This window comes from Oncorhynchus masou, chromosome 10, assembly GCF_036934945.1.
Source record: "Oncorhynchus masou masou isolate Uvic2021 chromosome 10, UVic_Omas_1.1, whole genome shotgun sequence".
Lineage (NCBI taxonomy): Eukaryota > Metazoa > Chordata > Actinopteri > Salmoniformes > Salmonidae > Oncorhynchus > Oncorhynchus masou.
This window is the reverse complement of record NC_088221.1, coordinates 31,676,809-31,697,030: the sequence shown is the minus strand read 5'-3', so window position 1 is coordinate 31,697,030 and position 20,222 is coordinate 31,676,809. Positions and strand designations below refer to the sequence as shown.

Sequence of the window (20,222 nt, the reverse complement as noted above, 5' to 3'; positions counted from 1 at the left end):
TCAAAGCACTTCATGATGACGGAAGTGAGTGCTACGGGGCGGTAGTCGTTTAGCTCAGTTACCTTAGCTTTCTTGGGAACAGGAACGATGGTGGCCCTCTTGAAGCATGTGGGAACAGCAGACTGGTATAGGGATTGATTGAATATGTCCGTAAACACACCAGCCAGCTGGTCTGCGCATGCTCTGAGGGCGCGGCTGGGGATGCCGTCTGGGCCTGCAGCCTTGCGAGGGTTAACACGTTTAAATGTTTTACTCACCTCGGCTGCAGTGAAGGCAGGTTACCAACACTTTCTTGAGCACAGGGACTATGGTGGTCTGCTTGAAACATGTGGGTATTACAGCCAGTTGGTCCGCGCATACTCTCGGAGGACACGTCCTGGTAATCCGTCTTCCCCCGCGGCCTTGTGAATGTTGACCTGTTTAAAAGTCTTGCTCACATCTCATTCATCCGGAACAGCTGGTGCTCTCATGCATGCTTAGGTATTGCTTTCCTCGAAGCGAGCATAAAATGCATTTAGCTGGTCTGGTAGGCTCGCGGCTGGGTCTTCCTTTGTAGTCCGTAATAGTTTGCAAGCCCTGTCATATCTAATGAGCGTCAGAGCCGGTGTAGTAGGATTCAATCTTAGTCCTGTATTGACGCTCTGCCTGTTTAATGGTTCGTCTGAGGGAAAAGGCGGCATTTCTTCTAAGTGTCCAGATTAGTGTCCCGCTCCTTGAAGGCGGCAGCTCTAAACTTTATCTCATTTCGTGTCCAGATTAATGCCATGTCCCCTGTCATATCTAATGAGCTTGAAGGCGGCAGCTCTAAACTTTATCTCATTTCGGATGTTGCCTGTAATCCATGGCTTCTGGTTGGGATATGTACGTAGGGTCACTGTGGGGACGATGATGTCATTGCACTTATTGATGAAGCCGGTGACTGAGGTGGTATACTCCTCAATGCTATTGGAAAAATCCCGGAACATATTCCAGTCTGTGCTAGTAAAACAGTCCTGTAGTGTAGCAGCCGAGTCATCTGACCACTTGTTAAGATAATTAACGTGTCAGGTTAGGTGAAGTAGTGTGGCAGATTTGGAGATTGTGGTTCAGGTTAGGAAAAGAGTTAGGGTTAGCTACAGTTGTCAACAACTCATGTTTTAATTTGGTATTTTTTTTATTTAACCTTTATTTAACGAGGCAAATCAGTTAAAACTTCTTCATATGTTGTGTTTTCTCTCGTCCTGATGTGTTTTGTCCTATATTTTTTATTTCATTTATTTTTATTTTTAATCCCAGCCCCCATCCCCACAGGAGGCATTTTGACTTTTGGTAGGCCATCATTGTAAATAACAATTAGTTCTTAACTGACTTGCCTAGTTAAATTAAAATAAATACATTTAACTAGGCATGCAAGACAATGACAACTAGACAATGACCACCTACCCCGGCCAAACCCTGACGATGCTGGGCCAATTGTGCGCCGCCCTATGGGATTCCCAATCATGGCCGGTTGTGATACAGCCTGGAATTGAAGCAGGATCTGTAGTGATGCCTCTCGCACTGAGATTTAATACTTTAGACTGCTGCGCCACTCGGGAACCGATGTAAAAGAAATAGGCACGGACCAATTGCGAGCATTAATGGGTGTAATATGATATCAAGAAACACTTTTATCAGAATAAGCCCCATTCCAAATTGCGGTATGGTATTGTATTCTGAATTACAGTACATTACTGGCAGCAATTGGCCAGTAAGCTACTGTAGAGTATTAGGACAAAGGTTGTAGAATTCCTACAATATAGTATATTACCGTATTCTGTTGGGGTACCGCGTTCTCATTCACAGTTACAACAAATATAGCCTCTTACAAGGCACGCTTTAAAATATGTTAATGAGCCAGACACTTTCCCCTTCCACAACATTTTCCCAAGAGGCACTATAATTAGTACGGTAAAACACAATATTTTAGTGTTGAAATTACAGAAAGGACTTAGTGGCTTTAAAACAAATGTACATTATTTTACTGTATAAAAGCAGACGCAACTTAACAGTTATTGCATTCATCTTGAGAAAGCTCGGTGGGGCAACCACATCACAGGCATACACACACTTTTCCTCAGTAAAGTAGTTATCAGCAAAGTCAGAACCGGGGGTCGATGCTGTTATAGTCATACTGAATATTTTTTAAACAGTGAGGCAAATTTATGTTTTTTTTTGTTTAAAAACAATAATTTCAGGGCCTCTTAACTTTTCTTTGACAACAACGCAACCTTTCGGTTGCATATCGACATATGCTTGAAGATTCAAGGGGCGGTATCTCCATGACGTTTCACGTCGAACCTCACGTTGGACTACTAAATACAAGCAGCGGAGACGTAATAGGAACCAAAGTGAAGTTATTCTCAATAATCGTGATTTAACAAGGTATGTAAAGTGTAAATTAACACTTATATTCCGTGTTTCTATGATCATGAAGTAGAAGTTATTTAGCGTCTTACGTGCAGCTTGCTTGCAGAGTATGAGTGGCTCTGGTTCGCTGGAATAAGCCAGACTGCTACACAGAAACCGATACAATGTGCCAATTCTGCATTCTCTTGCTATGAAGGATTTATACCATTCATCGATTGATCATCTAGCGATTTACAGAGGCTGCGCCATGCATGCTTTCAAGTGGTTGCTTTTGAAGATGTTACTGTTCATAAGGGAGCTAGCACAGCTGTGTTTTGGGCCTATCTTGGTCGGGTATCCTGCCCTGTGGAAAGACTTTGACCAACTTTCCATTCTATTTTTGAATGCATCTGTGGATTTAACCCATGTTTGCAAACAGCCGCACGAGGGCGATGCGCGTAAATTGGTGGGGGAGTCCTTGTAGAACGCCAGTAAAGAAAAAGCACATTTACATGTTGCTTGTGAGGGCATTTCTCAGTACTTTTGGGTTATAATTGAATTAGGAAATTACATGTTTAAAATAGTGTTCGTCTTCATTGCAAATCAACTGCATTATACTTACACTTCAACCAGTAAAATGGCTCTTTGGCTAGCTTTTGCTACAGCCTAGCCTATATCAATTTATTTTTATTTTACCTTTATTTAACAAACAGATTTGTACCTTGTCAGCTCGTGGGTTTGAACTTGCAACCTTCCGGTTACTAGTCCAACCACTAGGCTACCCTGCCGCCCCGGTTCCCAATCAATGAGCGTTAACGTTCTAGCTAACAACCGCTGCAGCCAAAATACAGCTAACCAAATAACTTTTCATTCAATAATTAAAACATCATTGTAACCGTATAGGAACCCCCAAAACTGATTTAGTTTAGAAAATTATAACGCAAGGTGCATGTTGAATGGGCGCAGATGGCGATGGCTTTCTTACCGCGCAACAGTGCGTTACGTCAGTGTCGTTTACTGGAAAAGGGTCTTTGCAACAGTTTTAGCATGCTAGTAGTTGCTAGCTAAGAAAGATCGTTTTCCAAATGCAATGTTGTCTGGACTACGCAAAACTGTAGCAGCAACATTTATGAAAGAATGTCCCTTACAATATAACTCTTTCCCTTGTGGACTTGCCAAAGGTAACCGAACTATGGCCCTCGTCCAAGTGTCATCCAACAAATGCAGTGGCGGCTACCAGAAGGTGTTCGAGCACGACAGGTGAGCTAGCCTCGTCAAACTAGACTCATCTCCAGAGAACTCATATTCTGTTTTAGCTAGCAGATTGTAACAGGCTAATGTGATGCCCCATTAGTATATGTACTGTTTGGCATAGCACAGAGAATTTTCGACCAACCTTAACTTTGCGATACTATCTTCGTTCTCAATTCGGCTAAACATGTATCTTCACACGTCTGTTCGTTTGAATTTAGAAAATTCTATTTTTAAATATATAAAAATTTTGCTCAATGAAATAACCCAACAATGTGTACGCCACCATCCTGTCTATTTCAAATATCTAATTGATTCAGAACTCTGTCCACCCCAAAGTGCTGCATGTCATGACACACCTGTCTCGATCAATGAGGGAAGATTTGAAATGGACAAGATTTTGGCGTACACATAGTTGGATTACTTCATGGAGCAAAACAATTATTTTAATAGTAGAGCATTTTATAAATTCAAAAAACCACCTGCAACTCAACATTTTTTTAAAGATATATTTGGCCGAATCGAGAACGAAGATGCTATTGAAAAATGATATGTGCTACCCCAAACCGTACCTAATCCTGTAACGGCTAAGTCACAGACAGTCTGTTAGCTAATTTCGGTTTCGCTGTTATACATCAATGCAACACACTGCTGTTTTTCCCTTTTGGAATACACAAATAATAGTTTTACAAGTGCCCATATGGCTTGGGTGGAAACTTGATGTAATACATTTTCTTTATCCAGCACTGAGCTGAAGTGTAAAATGAAGGTTGCTGTCTACCTGCCTCCTAAAGCTGAGAATGAGAAGTGCCCCGTGTTCTACTGGCTCTCTGGTGAGTTCTCACAGTCCATGGTCTCTCATATGTTACATAAAGACAGTGGTCATCATCCCTGCCCAGAATGGGTAGGATTTTGTTCTATCCCAACACCAACGCACCTGATTCAACTAATCGTCAAGATCTTGCCTGTATACTTGCTCTGATCTAGAATAAAAATCTGATCAACTACTTGGATTTTACCTATGTGTGTTGAAAATGTTGTCCTTCATGTCTCACTGTGTGCTTCTAGGGTTGACATGCACAGAGCAGAACTTCATCACCAAGGCTGGCAGTCAGCAGGCGGCTTCTGAGCACGGAATCATCATCGTCGCCCCAGACACCAGCCCACGTACGTACGCACACGCTTTACTGATTGCATAAGTCACCCCTTACTAAATCAATGCTCATGCCCACCTTTTAATAGTAATTATAGCTCCCACCTGACCTTCCTACTCTTTATGTGATGTTCAGGTGGTTGTAACATCGAGGGTGAAGATGAGAGTTGGGACTTTGGCACGGGGGCTGGTTTCTATGTTAATGCCACCCAGGAGCCTTGGAAGACCAACTACTGCATGTACACCTATGTCACTGAGGAGGTGTGTCAGTCACATGATAATAGTAGTCTTGCGGATGGTTGCTATTACTATTGTGAATCCGTTGATACTGCTATGCGCTGCTAATCACCACCTCCCAACTCTTTATTTTTTCCCTCTCTCTCAGCTCCCTCGTTTGATCAACACTAACTTCCCTGCTGACCCAGAGAAGATGTCAATCTCCGGCCACTCCATGGGGGGACACGGAGCCCTCATCTGTGCCCTGAAGAACCCTGGAAAATACAAGGCATTGCAAGTCTTTTCATTATGATCTCAACATATTTTGAACATATGAATGAATCCCTTTCTCTTCATCCCTTTCTCTCTGCAGGCTGTTTCTGCGTTTGCCCCCATCTGTAACCCCATCCAGTGTGCCTGGGGGCAGAAGGCCTTCTCTGGGTACCTAGGAGAAGACAAGAAGACCTGGGAGGTACAGTATGGGGTTACAGGGGGACTGGCCAAATCAATGGGATCACAAACTACAGGTCTGACCTTGAGGAGTGGAATTCCAGAATAACATGAGTTTCTAATCACTCTTCCTCCTCTCCAGGCGTATGATGCCACGGTACTGGCAGCATCATACTCCGGCCCACAGCTGGACATCCTGATCGACCAGGGTCGTGATGACCAGTTTCTGTCGGCCAGCCAGCTGCTTCCTGACAACTTGATCGCCGCCTGCTCAGAAAAGAAGATTCCTGTTGTGTTCAGGCTGCAGCCGGTAAGTGCTGCTCCCCAAAGACCAACTATAGCAACTGTTTGATCTACAGTGGTTGATCAACTAAAAGTTTTGCCAGTACACAGTACCCTGCGTCACTACTTCATTTCTCCAGACCAGCACAAGGGGGAGTTTGAGCAGTGATTATGCTTTTGGGTCCCACGGTGCTACTGTGTCTCTAAAAATACACTTTTTTTGTTACTACTCATCAGTATTATTTACTAAAACTGTTGTTACACTAAGGTTTTATTCTAAGAGAAACTTAGATTATAATTAGGGTGTGGAAATGTTATTTTGCTCTTACTGTAGTACTGTTACCTACTCCCGACCGGTCATATTGTACACGCCCGAGTGGTGCAGCGGTCTAAGACTGCATCGCAGTGCAAACTGCGTTGCTACAGATGCTGGTTCAATACCTGTGCTGGCCGCAACCGGGAGACCCATGAGGTGATGGTAGGCTTTTGAGTTCTCTCCCTCTAAAAACAGAAATAAATAATTCTAAGTAACAAACTGGCTTTATTTACAAATTAGTAACAATGTCTCACCCCATTTTCAAGAATGGCCCTTTTCTTGCTCATTTTACGTTATTTGAAAACAAAATCTCCAAAATATTATTTTTGAAACAGAGCTATTATTATTGCTAATTAAAATGATATAAAAGCCCCTTAGATATTCTCACAGATATATTTTTAACCCTGTGTGAATTCTGCAAACAACATTTCTAGCATGACAATATATATTGGCTCCCGAGTGGCGCACAATGGTATTGCCTTGCAATTCTCCAGCTGAATGCACTGAGATTGCGGTAGGTGCACGAGGTTCAAGGCAGGAGGCACTGGACGGGCCGTAGAGCAGTGCACAAGACGGATCTAGCCCATTGGGAGGGGGGGGGGGGGGTGGACCCACGCCCCACTGGGTAGCACAGAGCAACACTAAGAGGCATTGCACTAATAATGGCACTGACTAGGGAAACGTTCCTTCTGTTATTAGTGCCTGTCTGCACATTGTTTCAGTTAGAATGTAACTAATAAAGGTGCGAAAAATGCCCTTGGATATGAATTCGGAGGGCAGAAATTATTAAATATTAGAGCATTAGACCTTTCGCTGAAGGCGTCAGTCAGACGTTATACTTAAATCCGAACGGGATTTAGCGAAAAATGACATGAAAAGTGCACACTTGTAAATCCCAAACTCTGATAAGGTAGATACAAATTATTTGTGACATTGTGGTTACAATAAAGAATGTAACAGGATGCTGTGTTTTTATTTACAGTAGTGATGGACTGCTGGAGGCATTTTGAAAACAGGTTTTCAAACACTTGTTTTTCACAAGTGTACTGTCCATGACTGATGCAATCCGAAAAAGCATTAGACAGAGTTGATGAGTACTTGAGGTCACCGAGAACAGGAGAGCAGGACATGGCCGGCTCTCCCTTATGTAAGGAATTAGCCACTTTACCATGTTTACTACAGTATGTAGGCTGTTTACTTGTCAGACTGCACAGTAGCCTAATAAAAATAAATGCAGGCGGCTTCTATCTTCTGAATTCTCTTTTAAATTCTTTGTTATCCAAATGCTTTTGAGTGCGTGTGGGAGACCTCATGCAACCTCAATATCGGATAAAGCATATACTGTACTGCATTTCTTTATCAGCATCTTTATGCTTTCGTTAATAAAATAATGATAAAATACTCTTTCAAATGCAGATGTTTAGTTATGGATCCATAACGAATTACTATGGGAATAAATATCACTGAATTACATAAATATTTGAACAAAGTGGGTTATTCTGACCTGGACACCATGTACAGTATTATAATAGACCATTATGGGCTATTAGCAGGACAATATACGCTTACCAACATCTGTTTTTTTATACTTTGTGAAAGGCAATTGATCAGAATTAAAAACTTTTATTGGTGCCCCCATGAGTGGCGCAGCAGTCTAAAACACTATCGGTGCAATCTGCGTTGCTACAGATGCTGGTTCGATACCCGTGCTGGCCGCCATCAGGAGACCCATGAGGTGGCTTTTGGATTCTCTCCCTCTAAATAACAAACTTGCTTCATTTTCAAATTAGTGAGTGTCTCACCCCATGTTAATGAATGGCCTTTTTCTCGCTCACTCTAGGTTAAATAAATGAAATCATCTAAAATATTGTTAATTTCATTATATAAAAGCCCCTTTAGATATTCTCACTGATCAGTTTTGCCCTAATGAAAAATGCCCCTTAGATATTAATTTATAATCCTCTTTGTGCTGTAGCCTACTCCCGGCCGTCACGTTGTACGGCACCATATTTTCCGTTCCAACGGAAACCCCGACGGTTTTGTTTTTCTTGGAATAGAAACACCATAATATTAATGAAGCTACATTTCATAATCACTCACATATACTATGTTCTTACAAAAAAGGTTTTAAATTCTCTAATGTCAATCAAATGCTTCTCAAACTAGCATTGTTAAAAATGGCTGACAATGAAATAATGTGCCATATAATTCTGGCAACATTTTAAAGGAGGAACCACTGTACTGGACTAGGGTTGGTGACCTTCCTGTGTGATTTCCCTGCTGCCAATTGTTCTATACAGTATGTCCTTGTTTACTGATGTAAAATGCAGTGTCAAACAGTGCCATTTGTTTCCATCAGGGCTACGACCACAGCTACTTCTTCATCTATTCCTTCATCACCGACCACATCAAGCACCACGCCAAGTTCCTCAATGCTTAAGACTGACTGCTGGACCAGAACCCTCTTCTGTGCTTTCTACCCCCAACTGTGCACCTTGTATTGTCCACCTGTCCCATCCAGAGAGGCCGAGCTAAAATTAACCTGATGCGCCTTGTGAGCTGAAATGAACACACTTGCTATGTTGAGTCAACCTCAGAACAGACAATAGTGGGGCCAGGATGTTTGGTGTTAAGAGGAGCTTGCTTGCGAATCATGTGGTTACTCCAACTGTATTTCTGAAATAAAGGTTCAGTTATTACTTTTGATTCCATTTTATGACCTTAGGCTTATACACGTTGACATCTGAGACCAATACAAAATACATGTAGGTGGACTATAGAACATAAGACGATGTGCTTTTTACAGATAAGGTCTTTACTGATAGTGATGAAATATATACATTATTCACAGCAGTTAAGGCAACATTAAAGGGGTGTTTCATGCAATAAAATCCAAATTGCTGTACACCAATATGACAAGAGGTACAAAATGGTACGTCAATTTTAAGAAACCTAAACATAAAAAACACATTTCCTCCCAATCAAAGTACAAAACTGAGTACAAGTTTTCAGGACTATAAACAGAAAGGTAGAAAAGGGCAAAACTGCTCAACTCAGCAGTTAATAGTTACACTGGTAAAAACATTTAGCACATTTGTGTAGTTGAAAAATGTCACACACAATTCAAATGGAGCTCTGAGATTTGTCAGTTGCCAAAACAGTCTCTTTAAAGTGCAGATAATTTCAGGCCCGTAGGCAGCCACACCTGAAGGCCCAAGGGATTGACGACTAATCAATGAACTAAAAGTATTGACAATTTTTAGGTTTCTAAACTGCCAGGTTTGCAGCACACGGCCCAAACCTCCATAAGGAAACGATAAGCTACAGTCACTTTCTCCTAAGAAAAGTCATATTTCTTGTCATATTTCCCTTTTAGTTTATACATTATTTTCTATCATCAAAATATAGGAGGAAATGTTAACTGAGAGAAGGGATACTGGTAGTCAAATGTTAGCACCTGAGTAGTTCTATTTAGCTTGGTGGAAAGGAAATTACTTTGAGTATTAAAGTGGGATTACTGCATAATTTATATATATATATATATATATATATATATATATATATATAGTAATTGTAAATTATAAATATTAGCTACATTATATACATAAATAGTAGTGTTGTTACTTTGAATTCTACATTAGAATCAGGATCTGGAGTGATCTCATTGCTAAGAGAATGTTCACTTTGCCTGAGGAGTGTGTTGGTGACTTAAAATATTCACCTTGCAGAAATTGCTCCTCCATTTCCTGGTTTCAAATTTCAGTTTTGAAAAAACAAGCAAGTATAGGGTAATCATTGTACCTTCTAAACCGCTGTGAAATATTTTCCATAACGATTGTATTTTCAGCTGTTTGAAGCTGGTGTTAGAGATATTAGAACGGGATGCATAGTAATAGCGTAGATGGAACAGATCTACCTTTCAATGAGAATAACAGAGCTATACCTCATTTCTATGTGAATTTGGTCGGGTCGCCCCATAAAGTAAGGAATATACTACTACAATACTTTCTAAATACAAAACCCACTTGCACGAACCACCACATTGACACTTCACGTTACTACTTTTCATAACATTTACCATACGTCTAAAGACATTTAGATCATTGGAATAGTACAAACCATATTCAAAAACATTAAAGCTGGAATCATTAGTTGCTACATCCATTTTTGGACTTATAAATTAATGATATACCCATTTGATTCTTGAATATAACTCATAAATGCCTCACAAGCTTAGTTAAACTGTCTTACCCCATCGGAACCCAGAATAAAAACTCATTTTACTCCCAATGTTTGTAAACAAACACAGTATAGCCTCAAAACATGGTTAAAACTCATTTTTATATCATGGATGGTCAGACCTTGCATTCATAGCTGTCTATGAATTTGAGAGTGGTTACATTTATTCAGGCCCATCCCTCAGCTTTTTACCAAAACAAAGTCGGGGTGGCCTCTGTCATTGTTTCAATTAAGGATTCTAGCTTTAATGAATTGCTGTCTCATAAGTGCTCTGAAAAAAACAGTTTAGTTTTGGCAACTGTCAAATCTATCCAGTGAAACATTGTTTGTTTTTACTGCTAAAGCTTATGCTTTGGATACCAAGCTGTATAAAATGCATATATGTACAATACAAAACCCAACACCATTGCTCACTCACACATACTTAGTATTCTTATTTTGGAGTGTTCTGCTGTTTTGTGGGATATTGGGTGCTCAAGCATCAACTCTTCAGATACTGCTAACAGTCTCTAAATCAGTGAATGTATCAGTTACTTTTAAACGCTAACATTGTAGGTCCTACATGACCACCTAGCATGGTTAGCATCACCCCACGCTTCGAGGTTATTTAGCAGTATACGATGTACTAGGGAATGCAAACCTTCTTTTTCATTCTGGCTAACTATGACTCCTGTCACTCTCTTTGACACGCACGCATGCAGTCAGGCACACACACAATGTTAGAGTAATACCATAGACCGATAAGCAGGCTGCGGAATGAAGCATGACAGTGTAGTAAGCCCACACCTACCCTGAGTTACATACCCACAACCACTCCTGATTCAACAACCAAAACACAATGTTCCCATAATGTTAAGACAATACTTCAACCCCTACAGAGGTGGTGAGAGATCCATTTAAAAGTAAAACATAATACAATATACAGAACTAAACCTAAAATATATTACCTATTAGTGAAATATTTGGGGGATTATTTTCAATGTATACTCTCAGTCATGTTCATTGTAAATATCTTGAAATAGGGAAGCTGTAGCAGAGAGACCACTACGCTGGAGTGTCTGTTGTTTATTCTCAATACTGAGGGTGATATACCTGGCCTTAGGAATAGAGGGGTGAAATGCATAGTCACACACGGTGCAGCATTCTAGAAGCTGTTGTAGGCAGGGTTCAAGCTACAGGAGTGTCCAAGGCTGCTGGATGCTCTTGTAACAATTAAAAACCATCAATGTGGACACCCCTGTCAGCTTTGAATGTCAGGGTGCCCCACGCATCAATGTGTAACTTGAAACCCTGGTTGTAAGAATCACAAAAGGAAGACTGAGATATAGGCTACAGTCCTTTGGAAAAGGCATAATGGCAACTTGTGTTGGTTCACTTTGACAAAGTGGTGTGTCTATGTTGGTGTGTTGGTCTTCTTCCCTCTCACGTGAAGAGAGCCTGCTTGGTTGAAGTCTCATCCACCAGCGCCTGGACTGTCATGCTCACCTTTATCATACCCTTCTCCTCTAGTATGTGATGAGGCAGACACAGCTTATCCTGTGGAGGATCCACAGAGAAGAGACAAACAGAGTGGGGGGAGGAGATCGGGAATGAGTGGGACAGACAAAACACAAGTAAATCAAGACCTTTCAATGCAACGATGGTGATGAGGGAACATAGACAGTACAGGTGTGTGTAGGAGTATGTTGGATAACCATTATGAAGAATCTGAACAGCATCATCCTTCAGAGAACAGCAACACAAAATAGGAGAGGTGGTAACTGTACATTTATTACCAGTTCCATTCACACCATCAGATATACAAGTCATTATCACAGCAATGGCTGAGTTAAAACACACAAAACTAATAGTATAATGGCGTACCAATTGCAGTCGCTGGGTAAAATAAACTTCCATCCAATGTATCTTCATGAGGTTTTAAAGTAAGAAAATAAGTCTACAGTCTGAACCACGACAATAATACAATAGTCGGCCCAAAACTTCTACATACTGTAGTCATGTAACTCCCCCAGGGTAAATCAACTATAGCGATATGAAAGTTACGTACAGGTAACTTCCAAAATAAAGGAAACGCCAACATAAAGGGTCTTAATCGGGTGTTGGGCCATCACGAGCCAGAACAACTTCAATGCACCTTGGCATAGATTCTACAACTGTCTGGAACTCTATTGGAGGGATGCGTCACCATTCTTCCACAAAAAAAAACGTCATAAGTTGGTGTTTTGTTGATGGTGGTGGAAAACGCTGTCTCAGGCGCCGCTCCAGAATCTCCCATAAGTGTTACATTTGATTGAGATCTGGGGAGTGAGATTGCCATGGCATATGGTTTACATCGTTTTCATGCTCATCAACCACTCAGTGCTCACTTGTGCTCTGTCATCCTATGGGGACATCGCCATAGTAGCCAAAATAATGGCCTGTCTAGCCTTTTTATACATGACCCTATGGGATGTTAATTGCTTAATTAACACAGGAACCACACCTGTGTGGAAGCATCTACTTTCAATATATTTTGTATCCATCATTTACTCAAGCGTTTCCATTATTTTGGTAGTTACCTGTAGATGGTCGGGTGGTAAAGATGTGCAGTAGTGACGTGATTATTGAACCTTATTTAGTGGCAGTGTTCTGTAGTGACATTTTACAGTCTAGTCATAAGTGGTGTGTTTATTAGGTCCAAACTGATACACTGTTGTGTCTTTGTGTCATAGATGGCATCACTATTGAGCTTTACTATTTCCTTTGAGCAGACAGTATTGTACCTGTATTTGATGTGTCTTGAAGAGAGAAACCAATGCGACAAAAACGCGCCAAGATCCAGCTTGATAGAGGAACCCTATTAATGCTCTGTGCTTACCTGGACCCGAACTAGATAGGCTGTATGGAACCAAGAGACAGTGTATGACCCCATACAACACGGACTGTGACCCCAGAGGGCATTAAGAAAGCCAAGAGTCCAACATGATAGGCTTGATTTGACACATTGGCCAAAGAGTTGTAAAGAGTCTTCCGGTAAACCCCTTGTGTACAAGCTCCAGGATTCTTTCAACAGTTGGAATGTGCAGTATTGATGGGGACAGTATATGAATGCATGTGTGCGAGGTTGTGAGTTGGTATTTATTGGAGTTTATTGGTGTGCATCTGTAATGTGTGCATGAATAAAAGTGTGTGTGAGAGACACACTAGGTGAGTGAGTCAGCAGCTTTTTCTGGGCAGAGGAGAAGAGCGCAGAAACGAGGTTGAAGAAAGAGGAGGAGGATTGCGGACGGAGATGTGTTGGCACATGCGGGAGGGGGGGCTTTGACAGGAGATTGACAGGTGGCATTACGTCAGCTCGCTCCAGCTATAGGCCACAAACAGCAGGAGGAGACAGAACACATGTACTAGGCTCGAGCCAATCAGGTCCCAGGGCTGCCAGGCGGGAGACGGAACCAATGCGACCTGTGTAGACACCTCTGGGGCAGGGCTTGGGTTTGGACTCGGGTCCTCCCCCTGTCTGTCTGAGTTCCTCCCCTCTGTGGGGGTCTCCATGGCGACCAGGGCGCACACGGTGACACGGATCGGCCGCAGGTGACACTGGATGATGTCATATGCTGAGCAGAGGGACGACTGAGGCCCCAAAGAGGAGCAGAGGAGGTAACATACAATGTAAATGAAGGTGAAGGGAGATGGATTGGAAAAAGGAAAAGAAGTGGAGGGATGAATAGAGAATGATACAGATAGAAAGGGGCTCACATAGGAACATCAAAGAATTTTGTGGATGAAGAAGAGAAATACAGCCAGATAGAAGTGGAGGAGAATAATGAGGGGGAAGAACAACACATAGGAGAAAAAATACCAGAACAAAGAAGAGGAAGAAAATGGGAAGGGAGTGCCAAGAAAAGAGAAATAAGGGGAGGGGATTCAGGGGAGAAGAAGAGAAGGAAGATAGAGGGTGGTCCGGCAGGAAAACAGAACAGAGAGAAACAAAGCAGGATGTTAACCAGTGGGAACAGAGGTCAGGGTTCAAGGTGTGTGTTTTTTGTGCAGGGCTGCGCAGGCGTGGGTTACCAGGGCAATGTGCAGGGCTGCTTTTTGAGAGAGAGTATGTGACTTACTCATTTTATCAAACTGAGACTAAACTCTATCTCTCTTTCAGAAAGCAGGCCATGCTGTGGTGTGGAGCGTTAGGAGCAATGAGGGTGCGGTCGGTGTCTGCCAGCTACACCTTCACTTGCATTTGCTAGCATTAGCTTTCAATCCAGCATAAAGCACCTGTTTCAGTGAGGCAGCGACATTTCAGCCAGCAAGCAGTAGGATTACAAGTTGGCTAGGGCCAGGTTAAACAAGCAAAACCAGACTAGCAACAGCAAGCAAGCAGGAGGTCTAAGGAAGCAGCCAAGAGGTCTCAGACGGTCTCACTGTTGGTAATGGTGATACTTTGTATTCTAATGTACAGTCCCATCAGGCTACTCAAACACAGTGACTGAAAGGCAACTTTTGTAGTGTGAGGTTTCGACCAGGCTCATTAAGTGAAGAGAGAATCCTTTAAACACAATCACAGCTGTGCTTACTATACTAGGGTATGACCAAAGAATGAGTCCCACTGCTACTGTATGTGTAATCACTGGGCGACAGAAATAATGGTCATAATTATTGAATATATTTACTAAAAGGAGCAATCACATAGCAACGAGGAGCCAGGGTCACTGGGCCAATTTGATACTCACACACAAGCACACTTAAAGAGCGATTGTCCCTAAAAAGAAACTTATCTAAATTATCTATTCTAGTGTCAAAATTGACTACAAAGTGTAAACAGGATAATGTTGGTCATAAAGATGATAGGAAATAATCGTATGTCACGGAATGAAGGGTACTGTAACAGTTGTCTGTGGGTTGGGTTTATTTTAATCCTACCCACATTCCCACAGCACCCAAGTAACCATCAATTCGGAGCGCAGCTGCACAAGACCGATCTTACTGCCCTGATGATCAATTTGGTTTGAAATTCAATATCCCTTTGGGGCTAGTTCGGGACCATCAGTAAATTACACAATGTACTTGAGATAATATTTTAAAAGGTTAATAGCTCCAAATTTCAATGACTTAAACCTCAAACCAACTATAAATTGTAAAAAGTGGTATACAAATATTGAAAGCATTCGATGAGACAACTAAAAGATGTACAACATGAAAATATTGCCCCATTTACATTGTGTAATTACCGTGGCAAAGTTGGTTTGACTTGCTGTCATCAGCATTTTGTAATGATCCAACTCAGGAAGTGTAGTCGTCAAGTCCTATGTTACCAACCCATACACACACAAAATGTTTTAGTCAAGTAAATGACATGAGCACACCAGCTCCTGCTAAACTATTTTTTGTCTTTGGCACACGCTGGGATCAGAAACAGGCAAGAGCCGGGTCAAAGTTTAAAAGTGTACCACTGGTCATTTGGTACACCATAGAGGAAGCCCAAAGCCTGTACAGTCCAGTGTAATGATGATGATGATAATGATGATGATGCAGCTCTAATGTTTGTGTCATAACTTTCTCGCTCTCTTTCAGAGGAGGTAGTGGGAGGTGCCAGTTCTGGGATCAAACTCTGTGCTCTGACTGGGAAGATTGTTTAAAGGTGATGACTATAAAAGGGGTTTGGTCCCAATGTCAAATACATATCCGATAACTAACTATTACTGTATAACCTAAAGAAGTTGTAGACTTGTCAAATGGTCCAGTTTCATCCCAGCACTAGCATCTAGCCCTTTCTGATGCTCCATTCTAGTGTGTTTAGTATCTGTGTCCTCTACAGGCTGTTTGCTTCACTGATCCCTAATCAGCCCACCCACAACTAGATTCCAACCCCAATGATGCACTGTAGCATTTATTGAAACTTAACAGATCAAGGATCAGTTTCCTTCAGTCAAATCCCAACTCTAACAGGTGAATCTGAAATAGAGTGGCTGATTCAGGGTCAAGGTGCCACTATCTAACAGACAGGAGTGTCTCACCTCGGGAACACCCATCTTCCTACAGGCATCCAGGAAGTTCTCCACGTTCCTCCGACACTTGGCCATGCTGAGTTTGGGCTATGGGGTCACACATAGAACACATAGCTCAACACAGACTATAACTGTCTATAACACAAAGAATCACCCATTCCTACTTATCCCCCTTCAACCCCTCATTGACCCCCAGACGTACCACAGCGGACGAGGGCACATGGATGCTGGCCACGGAGCGTGGGCGAATGTGATTAGCCAGATGGCAGAGCACCACCCCGTCCATGAGGGAGGAGCCCAGGTCTTCAGGAAGAGCCACCTTCAGTCTGCTCTCTATACTCTGAGGGAAGACAGGAGGGGTAAGAGGGATCAAACATACACCTTAACACATGCACAAACCGAGGACATAATGCACCTGGATGGGGAGTTGACTTCCAGACGAAAGTGAGGGAGAGAAAGAAATTGACAGAGAAGCTCTCACCTCTCTGAGTTGTTCCATCAGCTCCAGCTCTTCTCTCAGCTGTTCCATCTTCCTCCTCATGGTGAACTGAGGATCCACAGACTCCAGACTCTTATGGGTCCTCAGGAACACTACCCCCAACAGGCCGGAGGAGAGAACAACAGGTCAGCCGTTAGACAGGGAGTTCAGCAACTAACACTTACACATACTGTACAGTACACTTACATTCAGACCCACGCACACACACACATGCTAGTATGCATTTCACACCCATAAAAGCACACACTGTAGCCTAAATACACTATACCGTATCTACAAAAGTATGTGGACACCCCTTCAAATGAGTGGATTCGGCTATTTCAGCCAAACCCGTTGTTGACAGGTGTACCATGGCGAGCAGCAGCACACAAGCCTAAGATCACCATGCGCAATGCCAAGCTTCAGCTTGAGTGGTGTAAAGCTTGCCGCCGTTGGACTCTGGAGCAGTGGAAGCACGTTTTTTGGGGTGATGACTTACTCTTCACCATCTGGCAGTCCGACGGATGAATCTCGGTTTGGCGGATGCAAGGAGAACACTACCTGCCAGAATACATAGTGCCAACTGTAAAGTTTGGATATGAAGAATAATGGTCTAGCGCTGTTTTTCATGGTTCAGGCTAGGTCCCTTAGTTCTAGTGAAGGGAAATCTTAAAGCCACAGCATAAAATTACATCCTAGACGATTTTGCGCTTCCAACTTTGTGGCAACAGTTTGGGGAAGGCCCTTTCCTGTTTCAGCAGGACAATGCTCCTGTGCACAAAGCGAGGTCCATAAAGAAATGGTTTGCTGAGATCGGTGTGGAAGAACTTGGCTGGCCTGACCTCAACCCCATTGAACACGTTTGGGATGAATTGGAACGCCGACTGCGAGCCATGCTTAATCACCCAACATCAGTGCCTGACCTCACTAATGCTCTTGGGGCCTTAATGGAAGCAAGTCCCCGCAGCAATGTTCCAACATCTAGTGAAAAGCCTTCCCAGAAGAGTAGAGGCTGTTGTAGCAGCAATAAGGGGACCAACTCCACATTAATGACCATGATTTTGGAATGAGATGAGCAGGTGTCCACACACTTTTGGTCATGTAGTGTAAATGCATACTGCAATATTTCACTGACACTGAAATCACACTTTCTCTTACAAATAGATATGTAGCTACTGTTACTGCATGCTTGTATAACCCCTTATTCATATCCAGATGCACTCTACAGTGCTGGGCTCTGGGCTGCCTTCATTGTCATGAAAGCAGACATCTGCAGGAAGATTGAATGTGGAAAATTGGTTTCCCCTCAGACGTCCCACTTAGTCAATCCTGCATACCAACAGATAGCATGACCCCTCCAGGAACCACAGCAACTGACAGGAGATTTGAAGAGGCTTGACAATGGAGCATATTTATTTGTTTTGTGTCATTGTACTCATAAAAACAGAAGTCTTCTCTGTTTGTAATATATTCATAAAACCACTTTTTTAACTGGTAAGCATAAATATAACAAAGAAAACGCATTAGAGGAAATGAAGCATTTGTTTTAAAGTGTGGGAGGAGGAAATGTATTCAGAGGAGTGTGTGTGTGTGTGTGTGTGTGTGTGTGTGTGTGTGTGTGTGTGTGTGTGTGTGTGTGTGTGTGTGTGTGTGTGTGTAAAAGAGAAACAGCCTTGGCCTCTGATCCCATGTTACAGCCATCGTTCTACAACATAGAAGTGAATAATTTGCTAAGTCTGTGGCCTATATTCTAGTCATAAATCTCCCTTGCAACAGCCTCCATATACAGCTCAGTGACACACCACTACATGGAACACATTCTGTAGCTCTGCCTTGTGGTACAAAGTCACACCACATGGGGGAGCCCAAGAGTCACTGGCCATTTCAACCCACGCTTGGGGAAAAGGAAAGGAGAATGCATTTTTTAAGTATTCACACTAGACTTTAATAACGTTGGCCCTATCTGACCATCTCTTACAGGGGTAATGGCTCCTTGAGGGGCTATCCCAGTAGGAAGTTAGAGATAAACACACACACACAGGCCTCATCCAGAAGCATGAAAGGCTGATATAGAGTAGAGAGGGACGATCACTCCTCCATCGCCAGACAGAACAGGATGTTGACTATTATAGAGGGTGTGAATGTGACTGGGGAGGGGAACATTCAATAACAGAATAAGATGTGACCATGTAGAGAGGAAGCACAGATATGTCAATTATTGTAAACACACAGAGATCTCATACTAGGGCAGCAGAACATTGGCCAGACGAGGGGGTTCGTAGATACAGCCAGTCACAATATAGCATGGGGGAATGATTTAACTCAACCCTCCTTCAGCTGATCCTGGCCCTGACAATAACAATAACGGTTTATGACACCAGGGACTCATCTTAAAGCTGGTCACTCATCTTAAAGCTGGTCACGCAGTGATAAAACACAGGAGTTAATTAATTAGGACATGATGATGAGCTCCTCCCCCTTTCTCCCCTTCTTTCCTTCCCTCCTCTCTCTGATAATGTTTGGTCCTTAGAGGTCCATACTGACAGGCTGTCAGTCACTTTTACACAGATGGAGAAACAGAGACTGCCTGGCATTCACTGACTACCCCATCAACAACTCACGCACCACACACACCAGGATTGTGCTCAATTCTGAATCTGGGAATTAACTCACATTCAACTGATGAGTTGAAAATTGAATTGAATCAATGTGAATTTGAGTAACAATATAATGACATGTTTGATGTTTTATGTAAAAGTAATGTACAAAACATTAAGAACACCTGCTCTGTCCATGACAGACTGACCAGGTGAATCCAGGTGAAAGCTATGACACATTATTGATGTCACTTGTTAAATCCACTTCAATCATTCTAGATGAAGGGGATGAGACAGGTTAAAGAAGAATTTTTAAGCCTTCAGACAACTGAGACATGGATTGTGTGTGTGCCAAAGTGCCTTTGAGCGGAGTATGGTAGTAGGTGCTAGGCGCACTGGTTTGTTTCAAGAACCAAAACACTGCTGCGTTTTTCACGCTCAACAGTTTCCCATGTGTATGAAGAATGGTCCACAACCTAAAGGACATCCAGCCAACTTGACATAACTGTTGGGAGCATTGAAGTCAATATGGGCCAGAATCCCTGAGGAATGGTTTTGACACCTTGTACAGTCCATGCCCCGACAAATTGAGGCTGTTCTGAGGGCAAAAGGGGGTGTGTTCAGTGTATATTTTTTTCAACTAGGCAAGTCATTTAAGAACCTATTGATATTTACAATGACGGCCTACCCCGGCCAAACCCTAACGATGCTGAGCCAATTGTGCAGTGTCTATGGTACTCCCAATCACGGCCGGCTGTGATACAGCCTGGAATCGAATCAGGGTCTGTAGTGACGCATCTAGCACTGAGATGCAGTTCCTTAGACAGCTGTGCCACTCAGGTGTACATAGACTTCACCTAATATAGAATAGAAGAGGTAGTAGAATTTC

The 20,222-nt window shown here is 42.4% G+C and overlaps 2 protein-coding genes across 2 annotated transcripts in view; one reads left to right on the top strand and one right to left on the bottom strand.

Moving 5' to 3' along the window:
- The first annotated feature begins 2,302 nt into the window (after nucleotides 1-2,302).
- LOC135547525 (S-formylglutathione hydrolase-like) lies at nucleotides 2,303-8,734 on the top strand. The gene is made up of 9 exons (XM_064976602.1): nucleotides 2,303-2,403; nucleotides 3,549-3,627; nucleotides 4,363-4,451; nucleotides 4,687-4,785; nucleotides 4,908-5,032; nucleotides 5,157-5,276; nucleotides 5,361-5,459; nucleotides 5,580-5,747; nucleotides 8,395-8,734. Exons 2-9 carry the CDS (start codon nucleotides 3,560-3,562, stop codon nucleotides 8,473-8,475), a joined length of 849 nt encoding a protein of 282 aa, XP_064832674.1. The 5' UTR covers nucleotides 2,303-2,403; nucleotides 3,549-3,559; the 3' UTR covers nucleotides 8,476-8,734.
- A 3,292-nt stretch (nucleotides 8,735-12,026) lies between these two features.
- The window catches only part of LOC135547524 (leucine-rich repeat and calponin homology domain-containing protein 1-like), a 98,714-nt gene continuing 90,518 nt past the window's right edge, over nucleotides 12,027-20,222 (bottom strand). Inside the window, exons 17-20 of the mRNA XM_064976601.1 lie at nucleotides 16,740-16,849; nucleotides 16,461-16,598; nucleotides 16,268-16,345; nucleotides 12,027-13,883 (exon numbers count right to left, since the gene is read on the bottom strand). Coding sequence (XP_064832673.1) covers nucleotides 13,599-13,883; nucleotides 16,268-16,345; nucleotides 16,461-16,598; nucleotides 16,740-16,849 — 611 coding nt within the window. The 3' untranslated portion in view covers nucleotides 12,027-13,598. The remainder of the gene's footprint in view (nucleotides 13,884-16,267; nucleotides 16,346-16,460; nucleotides 16,599-16,739; nucleotides 16,850-20,222) is intronic.